Source organism: Pyxicephalus adspersus, chromosome 2 (assembly GCF_032062135.1).
Source record: "Pyxicephalus adspersus chromosome 2, UCB_Pads_2.0, whole genome shotgun sequence".
NCBI lineage: Eukaryota > Metazoa > Chordata > Amphibia > Anura > Pyxicephalidae > Pyxicephalus > Pyxicephalus adspersus.
Window position 1 is genome coordinate 138,946,623 of NC_092859.1, and position 15,639 is coordinate 138,962,261.

At 41.8% G+C, this 15,639-nt stretch overlaps 2 protein-coding genes across 3 annotated transcripts in view; both read right to left on the reverse strand.

The window, feature by feature from the left end:
* UBAP1L (ubiquitin associated protein 1 like) overlaps positions 1 to 2,748 on the reverse strand; it is a 25,285-nt gene extending 22,537 nt beyond the window's left edge. For both annotated transcript variants that reach the window (XM_072402639.1, XM_072402637.1), the window contains exon 1: positions 160 to 2,748. The gene's annotated coding sequence lies outside the window, so the exon portion shown is untranslated. The remainder of the gene's footprint in view (positions 1 to 159) is intronic.
* A 149-nt stretch (positions 2,749 to 2,897) lies between these two features.
* PDCD7 (programmed cell death 7) lies at positions 2,898 to 10,796 on the reverse strand. Its single transcript, XM_072402636.1, has 5 exons — positions 8,598 to 10,796; positions 6,622 to 6,760; positions 4,580 to 4,816; positions 3,838 to 3,925; positions 2,898 to 3,287 (listed from the first exon to the last, which is right to left on the reverse strand). The coding sequence occupies exons 1-5, from the start codon at positions 10,791 to 10,793 to the stop codon at positions 3,161 to 3,163; spliced, it is 2,787 nt and encodes a 928-aa protein (XP_072258737.1). The 5' UTR covers positions 10,794 to 10,796; the 3' UTR covers positions 2,898 to 3,160.
* Positions 10,797 to 15,639: the final 4,843 nt, after the last annotated feature.

The window sequence follows — 15,639 nt, forward strand, 5'->3', positions numbered from 1 at the left end:
AGCCATTGACAAGATAATGTACACCCCACTAAAAGAATACTAATAAAACTTTTATTATTGAGAACAATAACAGTAATAAAAACCAACGCTAGAGTCAAAAAGTGTCATCATCAGGTCTTCCATGCCATATGAAATAAAAAGCACACATGTGCCACTAACCTTATGATGAATCTGCTGGGTGATGTTAACTGATCAGCTACAAACCAGTCAATGAGTGTTGACCAGATCTCTACAGAAATCTGCATCACATCTACCTACCCATTTACTGACATAATAAGCTGCCTAAAAGCTTATAAAGGCCACGTGTAACACGTACAGAGAGTTGGTAGCAGATCACACACAACACGTTATGCAATCTTCAGCCTGCCATGTAATCCCATTAAAACGTGAAAGGAAGCATGGACATAAAATGTGACCAAGAAGGCAGTGTGATGCTAGAGTTATGGGATGCATAGAAATGTTTTATGTAAATAAATATTTGCACAGAATTGTTTTTATTTTTGGAACCTCATTCCCATTTATAAATATTTGTATAAATATATATACTAAAAACAAATAAATGCAGATACAGTATGCATTTGACTTTGACTTGGTGTCAGAATTTTATAATCCCTATATAACACTTGTCACATGCTTATACCAAATCATTAGTAGAAGGTGACTGCAGAGTAAACAGAAGGGTGGATTCCTTCTTATTTCTCTCTGTCCAATCACAGGTGTAGGGAAGGGAAGTGATTAAGCTTTATTGAAGCAGAGAAGGCTCAGGTCACCAGTTTAGCCATCCAAAAATACAAATTCTCTCTCAGCTCTTATATATGTATCTTTTGTAATGTTGTAATTAATGTAGCATAGTGAGAAGTGTGAAGCAGATTTGGAAAGTTTTCCCCAACTTCACCTAAAAAGGGGAAAAGAGCTTGGGAAAGGCTGAGAGCAATTGTGTTGCAGATTTGCAGGTCTTTATTGGGGATCCATACCTGGAGTGTCTTGAAAAGAATCGGTGGGCCAAGAACTCAATTCAGGCTGGAAATTGAAACACCTTGAAATCACCTTTAAAAAACAGCCTTACACCTAATATGCTACATTAGTTGGTTGCCACTCAAAAGTTTTATTTTATCTAAAGATGCAGAAACTTAGAGCCACCCAATGACTGTGTGGGCTTGTGTCTATGGGCAAATGCAAGTCACATGCGTTTAAGACACTGCTGAGATCATTCAGAGTTCATTGTGGGGTGCGTTTGACAAGCAGTTGACCTCCTTTCAAGGTGCACCAACCATGTTCCAAGTTTGTATATTCCAACTGACCAGTAAAGTGTTTAAAGAAGTTTTTACACCATTTATCTTTCACGTCTTGGGGCTCTAGTAACACGATGTTCCAAGTTCAGTAAATCCCTACTTCTGGGAGTCTGTTGCATTCACAGTAGTATTCAACAAATCACTGCATTTTACTGAATACTTTTTTTTATTTAAACTACTGCTAGACTCTCTTCTCTACATCACCAATACACCTAGAGGTTTTTGGGGTTCCTGTCCACCTTGGTGTGTTCTAAGCCATCCTGTGCCATTTTTGTGATAAAATATGAATAATACGCCAGCATAAATTGTGTGTAATCCCACTCAATGAGATAAACTCTGAATTTAAGCACTCTGAGACCCTGAAGTGATGGGAAGCTGACAAAGTGGATTAAGTCAGAATCTAAAAAAAATTAAACATAATTTTTGAGAGGACAGAGCCATTTATTAAAGAAAGCAACTTCCAGTTTATACCCACACTGTATTGAAATCTGGCTAACGTATTAAAGTTACTACTTAATTTCCTGCTTCATACACATCTCCATAAAATGTGCTCTTTCATTACAAATGTTACTCTATACTCCCCCCTGGTGTAAAATCAATGTATTACCTTTGGTAAACTTAAGGTGTACCTAAACTCAGAAATTTTACTTAATTTTTTACATAAAAGGGTGGACAACCCCGTTTACTTAAAGTAAAAATTTTGTTTGTGTTTTTTTTTTATGAAGTGCAACACCCTAAAAAAAAGGGTGCAGCACTACCCCCTTAATTCTTGATCGCCTATGCAATTAAGAATGAATGGGAACGCAGACCTACGTCACGCATGCCAGGAAGCTCTTAGCTGATCCTTCTCAGGCATGTGCAGAAGGAGCCTTTTCATCAATAGGGGAAAAAAATGCTGATCTCACGCATGTGCAGTGAGATCAGCAAGTTTTTTCCCAATCTAGGTCACCCGATCTCGTGCCTGCACAGTGCGAGATCAGGTAACGCAGGAAGAAGACCGCAGAAGGAGAGGAAAAGATGTCCGCTGCCTTCACGGTGGGCCGAAGACAGATACCAGGACGACGTGGGACCTGATGGAAGAAACCTCCTAATGAATAGACTGCCCTGCAGGATTGAAGGTGTGATTTTTTTGGTTTTTGGTTTACTTCAAGTCAAGTTTACGCTTTAAGTCAAATTACTTTATACATATAAACCCTTTGAGATTCCCATTTCAATGGAAAAAAAATCTCACTTTACAGTAGTAACAGAACCCAAGAAAGAAAGTAACCTGGATAAATGAAATCCCTGGCACACCATATGGAATTATCCTCACAACTTAACCCCCATTGCATAACACCTCCTCTCCAATGGTCTACTTCTCTCCCCTACCCCCACCACTTGTGACTGTAAGCTCTTGTGAGCAGGGTCTTCTCCTCCCCTATCGGTGTCATTTGTAACCCCTATTTATTATACAGCTCCACATATTATGTTGGGGCTTTAAAAATTTTAAAAAGAATAATAATAATATTATTAATAATGACATATGTGGACACAGCTTTCAAATGCTACTGAACTGAGGGAGCAATAAACTTGTAAACCCACAAACATTTTAAGTGAAACCACAAGTCGCCTTTGACAAGCTTTATTTTGTCATTTTAAATAAATATAGAACTTGGCATCTCCTGTAAAAGTTCTGCAAATGTTGCTTCAAAACTGTCCATTTAAACAAATCGAAGAGTTTATAAACGTTTACCAGTTTCTCCTGAACTAATTATGTTCAGAAGACCTTGTGTAAGGCAGCCAGAATGCAGGAAAACAGCAACAAGCCTGCTGTTTACCCTTTGTTTAGTATGTAGAATTGATAATTATTACTATTGTTAATTTTTTGGTCATTCTACTGGCTTTAAGGCAGTTGCCCAAATTTCACTAGACGGTGGCATGGGCAGCACCCACCCACGAGGGATACTACTGGCATCAGGATGGTCAGGAGGAGCCAAGAATTGATCCCATTCACGTCTAAAAAAAAAAAGAGAAAAAACAGTTACCTTTAAAAGCGGAGTAAGCCAACCATTTCTTCTTTATGATGCAACATGCTCTGAGGCTGTCATATACATGTTAACTGAGTGTTTGGAGACTAAAGTATCAAATAGATGTAACTTAGGGTGAGCAAGCAATGCCACTTTTTTTTTTTAGAACCTTTGCACCTCACAGAACCTCTTGTCTCTTTTCGGACAACTTAAAGGAAGGCTTGCAGGCTGGAGCACTACTTAGAAAAAAATTTGTGTCTGCTGTGATCGCCATTTCAAGACTTTGGTTCTGTATAGGTGGGAAGATGGGATTTGAGAAAGTGTACTCTAAATCAGCGGTCCCCAAACTTTTTTCAGGTCACAGATGCACGGACTCCGGACCATGCATGCACAAGGAGCTGCGTGTCACTCAAAGGGAAAGAAACTTCCCCTCAGAGTGACTTCATGATGCAAGAACTCACCCACTCTCCCATTTCAGGTCTGAGCCAATTTCATGAGTGGTAAAAGGAGGAAGATGGCATTCTAATTAAATGACTCACCGGATATGGACAAGAGACACAACAGAATGCTCAGCTTGGAGGTAATACTGACGGAACGGCTGGAGAGGGTGAAAACTTGGAAGAGGATCTATGATGGAAAAAGAAATAAATAAAATAAAAGTGAAATTGGTGGCCTCGGTATCAAACACACTGCAGGTGATTATATATTACTTATATATACACATACACATAGTGCAGTACCAGTGCAGTTTTGGGATGCAGGAAGCCTGGCATTCTGCCTTCTAGGGATCTAATTTTTTTTTTTTTTTGCTGTTCATTGTGATCTACGCTATCCTGACCTAGCCAATGCAGATGGCTGAAGACTACAAACATGGAAGAAGCCTAGGGGCGCAGTTGAAAGCAACAAGGGACATCACTGCCATTGCAGTAATGTAAACTTGCTGTGCAAATTAGCACATTATGGTAGAATAAAAGTAGAATAAAATTCTGCCTTAAGAAAATGCATGGAATATAAAAAGAACAATTACAAAAACAAAGCAAAGTATAAAATAAACAAAGAGTACCTTTAAATTGTTATAGATTTTGAAGTGGCATTTCATAAAACATTTTATACATGGCAATTTTACATTATATTCCCTCCTATTATGGTTGCCTATAGAGACCCAAGGTAGCTCACAAGTTATTTTCATAAAAAAAAATAACTAATGCAAATTTAAGAGAACCGACTGACATGGTTGTATAAAAAGAACGATCTAGGATTTAGAAGAAAACCTTTTCATACCATCATCTCCAAACAATATGGAGTCAAGTTCTCGCTGTTGTTGGAGAATTTTTTCTCTTTGCTTTTTGAGCCTCTTGTCTTTCTCTCGTTGTCTCTCTTCTTCTTGCTCTCCCTCCAGTATGACCCTGAGGGCCCTCTCCTCTGCATCATACAAGGCAGTACGTTTGTGAACCAGGCTACGAAGTCTGGTTATGTGATTGCTGAATGTTTCATCTCTGCTGGGCGGAGGATTGACACCTTAAAAATGAGAAAAACATCCACACAACACTAGTTCAAAACAACTTTTCTTACGACCACATTCATAAGTGACTGAGTGTCAATTCTGGCACACACATATGTGTATGGAAGACAGGACATAGGGATTAACAAACAGCCAACCAACAGTCACTGCCAAGAACAGAGTGTTTTAGATCTAAAAGGATGGTCAGAAGGCACCACTGCTTGGTATGAACAAGAATATTGCAATGTCTGAAAATATCGAAAATGAAACAAAGTTGCATCTAGGGCTTAGATCAGAACCAAAGTCCTTAATACTCACCTGTCCCAATTCCCTCGCAAGGCGCCATCATCATCTTTTCTTTTCTTTCTCCTTGTGATCTTCGGCTGTCATAATTGGCTGAGATGACAGAGCTTGTGGGAGTTCATTTATTCCGGTCAGGCAAGGAAGTCGGGAATGCCGGGTATCCTGACAACCAAAGCTGACACTGCATATGTTCAGCTTTTGTGCAAAAAAACCCAGGACAATCAGACAGGTAGGAAAGATTAGTACAGAAGGGACATCGCTTGTCCCTTTATGGGATAATTACCTGCATGTTTTCTTAAGCTCCCTGGCGGTATAATTTTTTTGTATTTTTAAGTGTCAAATCGGTACATATGACAATTAAAAATACTTCTAATTTTAAATTTCCCACCCACTGATGCATACACGCCACATGACCTGGCCGGCATCACCAAGTGGACACAGATGCTGGGCCGGCATCGCTGGAGAACACCTCAGGCTCGTGAGGACCAGGTAAAGCCCTCAATTTCAACCCGAGTGTGGCTCGGAGTTACCATTTTCTGTAAAATTTCACCCTAAGCCACACTCAGGAATACCGCCGGGGGTGGTTAAAAGTGGAACTTTAGTTCTGCTTTAAATGAGACATTTTAGTAAATGTTATTCCTCTCTTTTTGAGAGTTGGCTATTGCCCCATTACTGGCTCCTTAACATTTTGGAGATATGTAAACTCCGGTGTGTTGTCTTATTCCACAGTTTTACTGCCTGACATTAGGCCAAATCATCAATGCAGAATGTGACCTGGACCACAGAGTGAGATTGGGCGCTGTCACATCAAAAGAGATCAAACTAATAATTGACCTAGTGCCCACTCTTGAGCATAAACAGGGTGAGATCTATCACCACTCTCCGTGCTTGTAAAAAAATTAAGTGCAAACACATTTAAATTTGTGAAATGCCCCAAGGTGAAACAGTGTCCAATCTCACGAATGTGCAGCATCATATACAAACTCCCTGCAGACTCATGGAACGTAGGTATAGGTAGGTATCCTAGAAAAGAAAAAATATTGTAAAAAAGTTTTTTTTTTTTAAATAAATAAATAGGAAAACTGTTTATTATTTTAAAGGGGCACCTCAGCACTGGTCGAACACTTGCACTGCATCACTGGTTTGTGAAGAACCAGGGTCTGCATGTTTGACACCTGGCTTCTCTCCTATTCATTCCTCAAGGAGCCGCCACTGGGCGATCCTACATGCCCCTGAGGTGCAGTGGTTCCCTGGCACGAGGAAGCAGTAAACAAACTGAAACCTCATAGCCAGTGTGAATATAGCCTTAAGCTGATGCCTGGGAGTGGCAGCATTTAGAAAACTTAATAGAAGCTAAACAGAAATGTATGGAGAGCACTGATAATCCATAGAGAATAAAAAGCAGTAGCACAATGTCTGCAGAAAAAAAAACTGAGTAACATTGGCTTCTTTAGACAATGCCGTCACAGTCTTATGTCTGATTATAAACTGCTCCTAAATGTTAATCTCCATTCCTTACCTTTTCTTAAAGCTGCCTCTTTTCTCAGCTTTCTCAGCTTTTCCAAGGATTTGAGCATATCCAACATTTTTTTGGCATCAGCTTGCTTTTTCCTCACCTCCCCAAGTACACTGTCAGCAGCAGCTTTAAGTTCCCGTTCCTAAAATAAAACGTGTAGAGAAGTTAAACTGATCTATTCACACATTTTTTAACATGAAGAAGGATCCAACAAAAATATATTTTTTGAAATTTACCAGTGACAGTGACAAAGTCTGCCCAAAAGGCTTCCAAGTCTAAATGTTTTTTTGGAGTCCTGGAAACTGTTTGGATGTTGAGTGTGACACATAACTCATACACAGAGGCTTCACTTTGTATAAAAGCAGTGTGCACAGCAAGCTATTACAAAGCATTGGCACTGCTTTCAAAAAGTTTAAGGTAGTTTGATAATACAACATTAAACTTCCATTAATAATGTGTTAAGAGTGCTGAATGCCACTAGCAGCATTTTATATTGGCTTTAACACTACTTGAAACTTCATTAAAACTTTCTGAAGCACCTTAAGTGACAATCATCATGCCTATGTGTATAACAGATGAACAGAATACCTTAAAAGCTTCTACACATCTGCCCCTTAATATGTACATGCTGTGCTTTCAATTCAGCCCATGACAACACATGCATATTGGAGAGGAGTGTTTTGTTTTATTTTGTTGATGCATAATGTGCAAGTAAATCATGTGTACAGTCTCCTATGATATTTAGTGATCCCCCATAGCACTTAGCATTTGAGCAGGGATAACCGCTGTCTTTTATTTTGGGGAGGATTCCCGCTCGTCCTTTCCCCGCCTTCTTCATAGTGCAGACCAGAAGTTTGTATACAGAGCTTGTTCATTCCAGTGTCACTAGAAAGGATCACAAAAGATTGTTTCCAGCTACATATTTGACCTAGATTGCAGAATAAATGCTGTTACATCATCAGGAGTGATCCAAACTGGCAAATAACCCAGTACTACATCTTGTGCATGCAAGATCTAGCTCTGGATTATTTGCCTGTGTACAGCACCCTCTGATGACACACAACCTGATCACATGCACTTCATGCCCAACCTGGGATTATACCATTTGGTAATTCCGGAGAGATTTCCTGTTGAAATTAAGAATAATATCCTTAGCAGTAAATAAACAAACACAAAATCCTGACGTGTTTTCACCCTACCTGGCTCTATACAAAAATTGTGGGGGCAAAGACCACTAGAAGAAATTGATAACTTGGAATGTGGCTATGATACACTTTGGAGTTCACATTTGTAAACATAATTGTGAATAATTGTGCCAGCTGTGATTGTGAGGCTGTTATATATCTGTAACTTCCTAGTGTGGGGAAAACAATTTTTAGAAAATGTTATTTGCAACAATGTTAATAAAATTGGTATATTAAAATAAAGGATTTATATATAACGGGCAGCACGGTGGCTCAGAGGTTAGCACTCTGACATTTGCAGAGTTAGGTGTCAGGTTCGAATCTCAGCCAGGACACTATCTGCATGGAGTTTGAATGTTCTCCCAGTGTTTGTGTGGGTTTTCTCCCACGTTCCAAAAACATGCAGTTAGGTTAATTGACTTCCCCTCAAAATTGACCTTAGACTGTAATAAAGACATATGACTATGGTAGGAACAGAAGATTGTGAGGGACAGCTAGTGACATGACAATGGACTTTGTAAAGCGCTTTGTAATATGTTGGCACTATATAAATACTGCATAATAATAATATTTTCATATATGCCTTTAAAATCCCTTTGTTTTCTTTTTTGAATTTGTTTATGTATTATGCAACTGGGATGTGGCATAACACCAGACAGTTTAGTATAGTTTTCTATACATGTCTATACAAAAACTAAACAAAAAATATGTATATGTCTGGACTTTAAAGTTAGCTTACTGGTTTCATTTACAGTTTTACCTAAAATAAACAAAAGCCACTTGGTCATTACCCACCTTTTTCTTCTCCTCCACCTTCTGTACACACTGCATCCTCCAGCTGTCAATCTCAGCCTCCCTCTCTGCCATACGTTCGGCTGCCTCCTTTTCCTCCTCTTCTTTTGCTTGCCTTCTGCGTTGCGAGCGAAGCCTCTTTTTACGCACTCTATCCAATTTAATTTTAACGCATTCCATAAACCCCGGCTTTTCAAGTTCTTTAATTTTTTTAGCTAGATTCCACTTTATTTCTTTAGCCTTTTCATAATCTTGAGCCCAAGAGGGCCCTTCCTCTTTGCTATTTTCCAGAAGCTGACACAAGGAGCGGAGTTGTGAAACAAGATTTAAGGCACCATATATCAGATCCCGGGCCTCAGGTAGAGAAACAGATTGTTTAGAATCAGGCTTAGGAGGGAGATTATTTCTACGACATGCCAAGAAGCTGAACAGCCAACGCTGAAAGAGGTCCTTATCTGATGGCTCTTCTTTACCTATCAGCATTTCACTTTGTATGTTTGGGTTAATTAAACTTTTCTCCTGTGGATTATTAAAATGTTGCTGATGTACGAAGTGCAGATCTCCTGCCATTTTAGTAAAGGGATCCAGTCTGTGTACAGGTACAATATCCTGATGCAAGTTGTCCTGTCTAAGAACATTAAAATGAGTTGTATTATCCGATCGCCCTTCTCTCAGTAATGAATATGGATCCCGATTCAAATTGCTTTCAGAATGCTGAATATGACAGACCCCCTGGCCACCTTCTCTGGGAGGTCCACTAAATACATTACTTATCGGATGAAAAAAGGGAGGAATGTTTGGGGGAATAGGCGGGGGTGCATGGAGAGGTGGAGGAAAACTATATTGGCCCTGAACAGGATTGTTAGGATGTTGAATGTTTTGAGAGGACCCTGGTGGTAGCTGTGGTGAGCTTTGCTGTATAATATCTGGATGTGACACTCTATGCTGCAACATATCATTTATTGGTGGTCTATTCAGAGCCGGATTAATCCGTTCAAGCTGTGAGTCTCTGAAAGTTGAATTCCCCAGGTCTCGAGTCAGAGGGGTGTTGTGAAAACTCCCAGCTTGCTGCTTGGGTTCTTCCACCTTAAACGTGTCTTGTCCAGGACCTTTGTGTCGTAACTCAATTGGAAGCTGTCCGTGGAAGCTGTCAATTGGAAGCTGTTCATGCAAAAACATATTAGACTGTGGACCGCCATGTTGAAATAGGTTGTGCTGATTGCTGGACATAGGAGGAGGAATAGCAGACTGTGGACGGTCATACTGAAGTCCCACTTGTTCAGTGATGGACATAGGAGTAACAAAAGGCGGACCCGCATGCGGAGATACCCTTTGATCAGTGCTGCCCATATGGGGAGGGATGCCAGGCTGTTTTCTTCCATGATGGGGTCCTCGCTGATCAGTGCTACCTATATTGGGAGGAATGCCAGGCTGCGGTCCTCCATAGGGTTTCTGATCGGTGCTGCCCATATGGGAAGGGATGCCAGTCTGCGGTCTTCCATGATGGGGTCCTCGCTGATCAGTGCTACCTATATGGGGAGGGATGCCAGGCTGTTGTCCTCGCTGATCAGTGCTGCCCATATGGGGATGGATGCCAGGCTGCAGTCCTCCATGATGGGGTGCTCGCTGATCAGTGCTGCCCATATGGGGAGGGATGCCAGGCTGGGGTCCTCCATAAGGTTTCTGATCAGTGCTGCCCACATGGGGAGGGATACCAGGCTGGGGTCCTCCATAAGGTTTCTGATCAGTGCTGCCCATATGGGGAGGGATGCCAGGCTGCGGTCCTCCATGCTGAGATCCTCTCTGATGACTATTAGCCCCATGATGATGAATACCACCCTGAGGGCCCTCTATTCTAGCATTGCCATGATGAAATAAGCCTGACTGGGCCTTATGGTCTCCAACTGTATAAGGTCTACCCTGATGGAAGTTATCAGGCTCCATGGCCCCATGATGAGAACCTACAAAGGTTTGATTCCCGGCCTGTGCATATTGCTGGTGATAAGGTCTGCTGTCCCGGGACACAGGCGGCTGAGCCCGTCCATGGGAAAAGTCCGTGAACGGCCCGGTACGAGGGAGCGCAGCGTTGTGGTGTTGGGGGGAAACTTCGTGATAAAAGTCCCCAGGCTGGCCTGAATGATTGCTGCCATAGTGAGGCCTGTTCCATGAGCCATCGTCCTGCCGCCGCCTCCTCTCCATGACAACAAGGAAGTGAGGCGGAAGTCATCATTAATTGTGTCAGCGCAGACTTTAGAGAACAAAGAATGTAATAGCGACACCTCGTGGGTGGATGAATAATTGCGCCACTAGAAGTGTGCACATAGCTCATTGTTACTATGACATATTACAGAGTATTTATATAGCGCCAACATATTGCGCAGCGCTGTACATTCCATAGTCAAGTCACTAGCTGTCCCTCAAAGGAGCTCACAATCTAATGTCCCTACCTCAGTCATATGTCTTTAATACAGTCTAAGGTCAATTCTTTTGGGGGGGAAGCCAATTAAAGCGTACCTAGACTCAGAAATTTCATTTTACATATTAGGGTAGACAACCGTTTTATGTAAGGTAAAAATTCTGTTTGTTTTTTAAGTGCAACACCCTTTTAAAAAAAAAAAGGGTGCAGCACTGCCCCTAATTCTTGATTACCTAGGTGATGGAGAATGAATGGGAGCACAAAGCCTCCTGGGATACCTACTTCACGCATCCCGGGAGGCTTTTGGGTGCTCCTTCTGCGCATGCCCGAGCAGCTCGTACATGCACACAAGGAGCATTTCTGTGAGAAGAGAAAAATTTGCCCATTTCATGCATGCACAGAGATCGGCAAGTTTTTTTTTCCAACCTACGTCACCCAAATTTTAAGGCCTGGGTCGGGTGAGGTAGGAAGAAGAACCCAGGAGAAGAAAGGGAGATGGCCGGCTTGGGGGCAACGCGGGACCCGATGGAAGAGATTTACGAACCAATCGACTGCGCTAAGGGATTAAAGGTAAGTCGATTTTTATTTGTTTTAGGCATTTTTGAGTTTAGTTTCTCTTTAACCTAACTTAGGGGTGTCCAAACTTTTTGCATAGAGGGCCAGATTTGGTGAGGTGAAAATGTGTGGGGGCCAACCACTAACCAGGGTTTGTGTGGGCATGGTCTGCGCGGGTCCCGCACAGCACACACCCAGCAGGGTGACATGAGGGATTCCCAGTGCACGGAGTCCGGTGTCAGTGCGGCCTCCGTGCAGAGCACATTCTTGGAATCAGAGTGGTTGTGGTCCATGTGGTCCATGTGGTCCCGCACAGCATATGCCCACTATATTGACGTAGGGGTTTACCTGTAATGACAGGCTGCGGGCTGGTGGAAATCTGAACACGGGCCGCAATTGGCCCCCGGGCCGGACTTTAGACATGCCTGACCTAACTGCATGTTTTTGAAATGTGGGAGGGAAAAGGAGTACCCTGAGGAACCCCTTGGAGAACCTGCAAACTCCATCCAGATAGTGTCCTGGCTGAAATTCGAATCTGGTACCGAGCGCTGCAAAGGCCAGAGTGCTAACCACTGGCACCACTTCTCAACCAGGGTTCTTCCAGGGGTTGTTAGGGGTTCCTTGAGGAATGAGCAATTTGTGCCTCTGAGGTCAGACACAAATCATATTTTTAGCTATCTGTAAGGGTGACATTCTTCCCATCGGTCAGTAATGTAAGAGGCATTCTTCATACTGACCACCAAACTAAGGTACTGTGAGCTGTGAATAAAGTTATTATAACAGGGGTTCCCTTTAGATCGGAATGTTATTTAAAGTGCCCCCCCCCCCCTCAAAAAAAATAAAAACTGAACAACCAAAAATCTGCCATTGTCAGCAGGGGATAAAGATTTTCAAGCAAGAGCTTGTTTAGAGGGGTGGACATATTGTGCTGCAGCTTCACAAGGGCCCCTAGTTTTTAGCCAGCAAGGGCCCCTGCTCCAATTCCCATAATCATTACCTGCAAATGGGCCCTCAGTCTTGCAAGTACCTCTCAGGGGGGAGAGATGGATGGGAGGGGTTAGAAGTCAGGAAGGCCACCAAGCAATTTTGCACAGGGGCCCACTGCTTTCTGGACCTCCACTGGTGTTATTAATTGTGGACATATAATTCAGTGGGAAACTTTTTTTGTATTTCTGCCACAAGCAGAGAACTATAAATGGCTGATATACTTTAAAATGGTGCAGAGATAAGCAAAATTAAACTTTTTTTATCTCTAAATAGGGAATTTTAGTAAAATGTCACCATTTAGCCAAAATGTTTTGAAATCAATGTGAAGTGTGAAAGTAACATGGTTTTTAGGGGTGCCTTAAAGTGGAACTAAACTAAAAACAAAAAAATCACACTTACTTTTGATCTTGCAGGTCCCTCGATTGTGCTGGATCATCCGACCATCCGGTTCCACGTTGTCCTGAAATTCCTCTTCCGCGCCAGGTGCCACCATCTTCACTCTTCTCGTCTTCTTTCTTCATCACCTGCACTGTGCAGGTGTGAGATCGGGTGACGTAGCCGCTGTAAAAGGGGAAGTAAAAAGCCAATCGCACAGTACATGCGTGAGATCGGCATCTCTTTCCCCTAGGAGGAAAAAAGAGGCAGCCAGAGCCCCCCAGGTTGTGTGACTTAGGTATCTCGGGAGGCTCTGCACTCCTATTCAGTCTATATTGCCGTAGCCACGCAGTGCTGTAAAAAAAAAAAAAGTGTTCAACTTAAAAAGAAAAACACCATTTTTACTGTATATAGAAGGGTTGTTTTGTTTGTTACCCTTCTATGTAAAGTATAAATGTTGAGCTTTAAATCACATTTTTAACAGTACAGTATATTTATAAGATATGATGGGGTGTGATACTGTGATCCAGGTATGTTGATAGATGGAATGTATATGATGTCATTTGCAACCCCTATGTTGACGCTATATAAATACTGTTTAAAGCAGTATAAAGGCAACTCACCAGTTCCATTTCTATATGGCAGCTGGAGATTCTTTTTACCCCTTTAATGACAAGATAAGATTTAGCAGTATTTGTTACTGTAAAAACAACTTGGTGACTAATTTTTTACTTTTCTTCAAATAAATGACCAGTATGATGAGCTGCAATCTGCTGGATGTGGCAGGCAGGATATTCAGGAGAAACAGGTGGGTTTTTTCACTCTATGACCGCCATAGTTTGGGAGACAGGGATTTTCTGACCAGCTGTCTCTCTCCCACCTACATCTGTCTCTTTCTCAGTGAAACAATGTTGCTTCCTTGAGCTCATCCAGACAGCATGTAGGGAAAAGGCTCTTGTGAGATGTAGTTCTGATGTCCTCCTCAGTTGTCCCTCTTTTTGGATGGAAAGCTACAACCCTTTTTTTAGGAATTAAAAAGTATATTGCATTAAGCCAGGGGTCGGCAAATTCCGGCCTTTAGTCCAGATACGGCCTAGCCGGTAGTTCCTAACGCCCTCTGGCCGATCCAGTCTAATGCCAGCCAGCAACCCACGGATCAGCCAGGGGGCGTTAAGAACTACCGGAGCCGCCCCATTGCAGTGGCTCCCCTATTTAGCGCGGCCGGCAATTCATACAAAGGAGAGGGATTTCACTTCAGGGGGCGTTCCCTGTTGGTGGGCGGAGCCATTAGGGTGGGTCCTGCCTAGTGTGCTGCCGCCCACCCCATAAATAGCCTAATGGCCATAAAACTTTGCCAACCCCTCCATTAAGTATTCATCCAGCGCCCAAATTATGCCACTTGTTATATTATAAATGTAGCCCTTAAAAGAAAAAAAAACTGTTTAACCAATCATTGTATTCATATTTTATCTCCAAAATGGGTGTGTGGCATTAATGTGCACAAACTGTGCTGAAGTGACCAAAAGATATTAAAATCGAGGCATCAGGTCGGTTTCTAATTTGGTCTTTAATGAACTTTTTCTCAGCAATACAGAAACAATTGTTGCAGGAAAGCGAGGCCATCAATAAATTTTTACTTCAGGCTTAGCACCTTACATTTTTTTTTATGACATTTATTTGAGCAAAATGCATAGGGAGAAGCCTAAAGAACATATATTGCCTATTTGATTCAGTTTCTTACTTTCAGATTTGGTGTTTTAATAGGGACCACACATTCTGTTTCTTTGGAGGGGACATCAACACTGTTGGAGCAGTAGGCATCCTCCTCATTATTGTCAACAGAGGATCATCGAGGACTGTGTGATTTCATCCCAGAATGCAAGGGTGGAGACCCAAAGAGCCAGATGTCTTTACTGGTGTGGTACACTGGAACTGAAATTTGCCCGAAGATATAGGATGACCGGAATTTTCAGTTATAGAATTATGGTGCGTGGCCAATCATCTGTCTGGTAGAGGCTGCACACAAGAGTCTAAAGCTAGGTTTACACTTCCAATAATTATGGTTAGAAAACGAACGATCAACAATTATGCACGATTATATTTGAACAATCGTATTGTGCACATTTCTGTACATGCTATAACAATACAATCGTTCAAATATAATCCACCAATAGTGTACACACGCTAGATACAATAGTTTGAATGATGCAGGGAGCGACATGTAAAGGAGAAAGTATATTGTAGAAACATGCACAATCATTGAACGACGGTACACACGATAGATAGCAATTGATCATCGGCCAATCATTTACAACAAGCCTCATTTGTCGGCGTTGTTGGTCACCTTTTTTGTGAACGATTTTTGGCCGATCGGTCGTTCATTTCCAATAAATATTGGAAGCGTGTACACAGCTTTTCTTCTGCAGCATGTATTGCACATGGCCATGTGTGCATGGTGCAATATACAGCAAATGAAGTGCCTAATATTCAGACAGCTGCTGTGGATACTTTTTTCATAATCTATTAATATTTCAATGCTAGATATTTAAGGGACTTCATATTTGAACAATTTGAGATATAGCACCAACATATTACACAGCACTGTACATTAAATAGGGGCTGCAAATGACAACAGATACAGACAGTTACACAGGGTAAGGGAAGGGGATAAACAGAACAGAAGAGCTTAAAATGTAGAAGGGGGGGGGGGGG

Excerpts from the sequence above, each read along its gene's own strand:
- PDCD7 (XM_072402636.1), bottom strand. The coding sequence starts at position 10,793 with ATGGAGAGGAGGCGGCGGCAGGACGATGGCTCATGGAACAGGCCTCAC. Across the intron at positions 4,817-6,621 it reads AGAGGCAGCTTTAAGAAAAG|GTGTCAATCCTCCGCCCAGC; the intron begins GTAAGGAATGGA and ends CTCATTTTTAAG. Across the intron at positions 3,926-4,579 it reads CATATTGTTTGGAGATGATG|ATCCTCTTCCAAGTTTTCAC; the intron begins GTATGAAAAGGT and ends TTTCCATCATAG.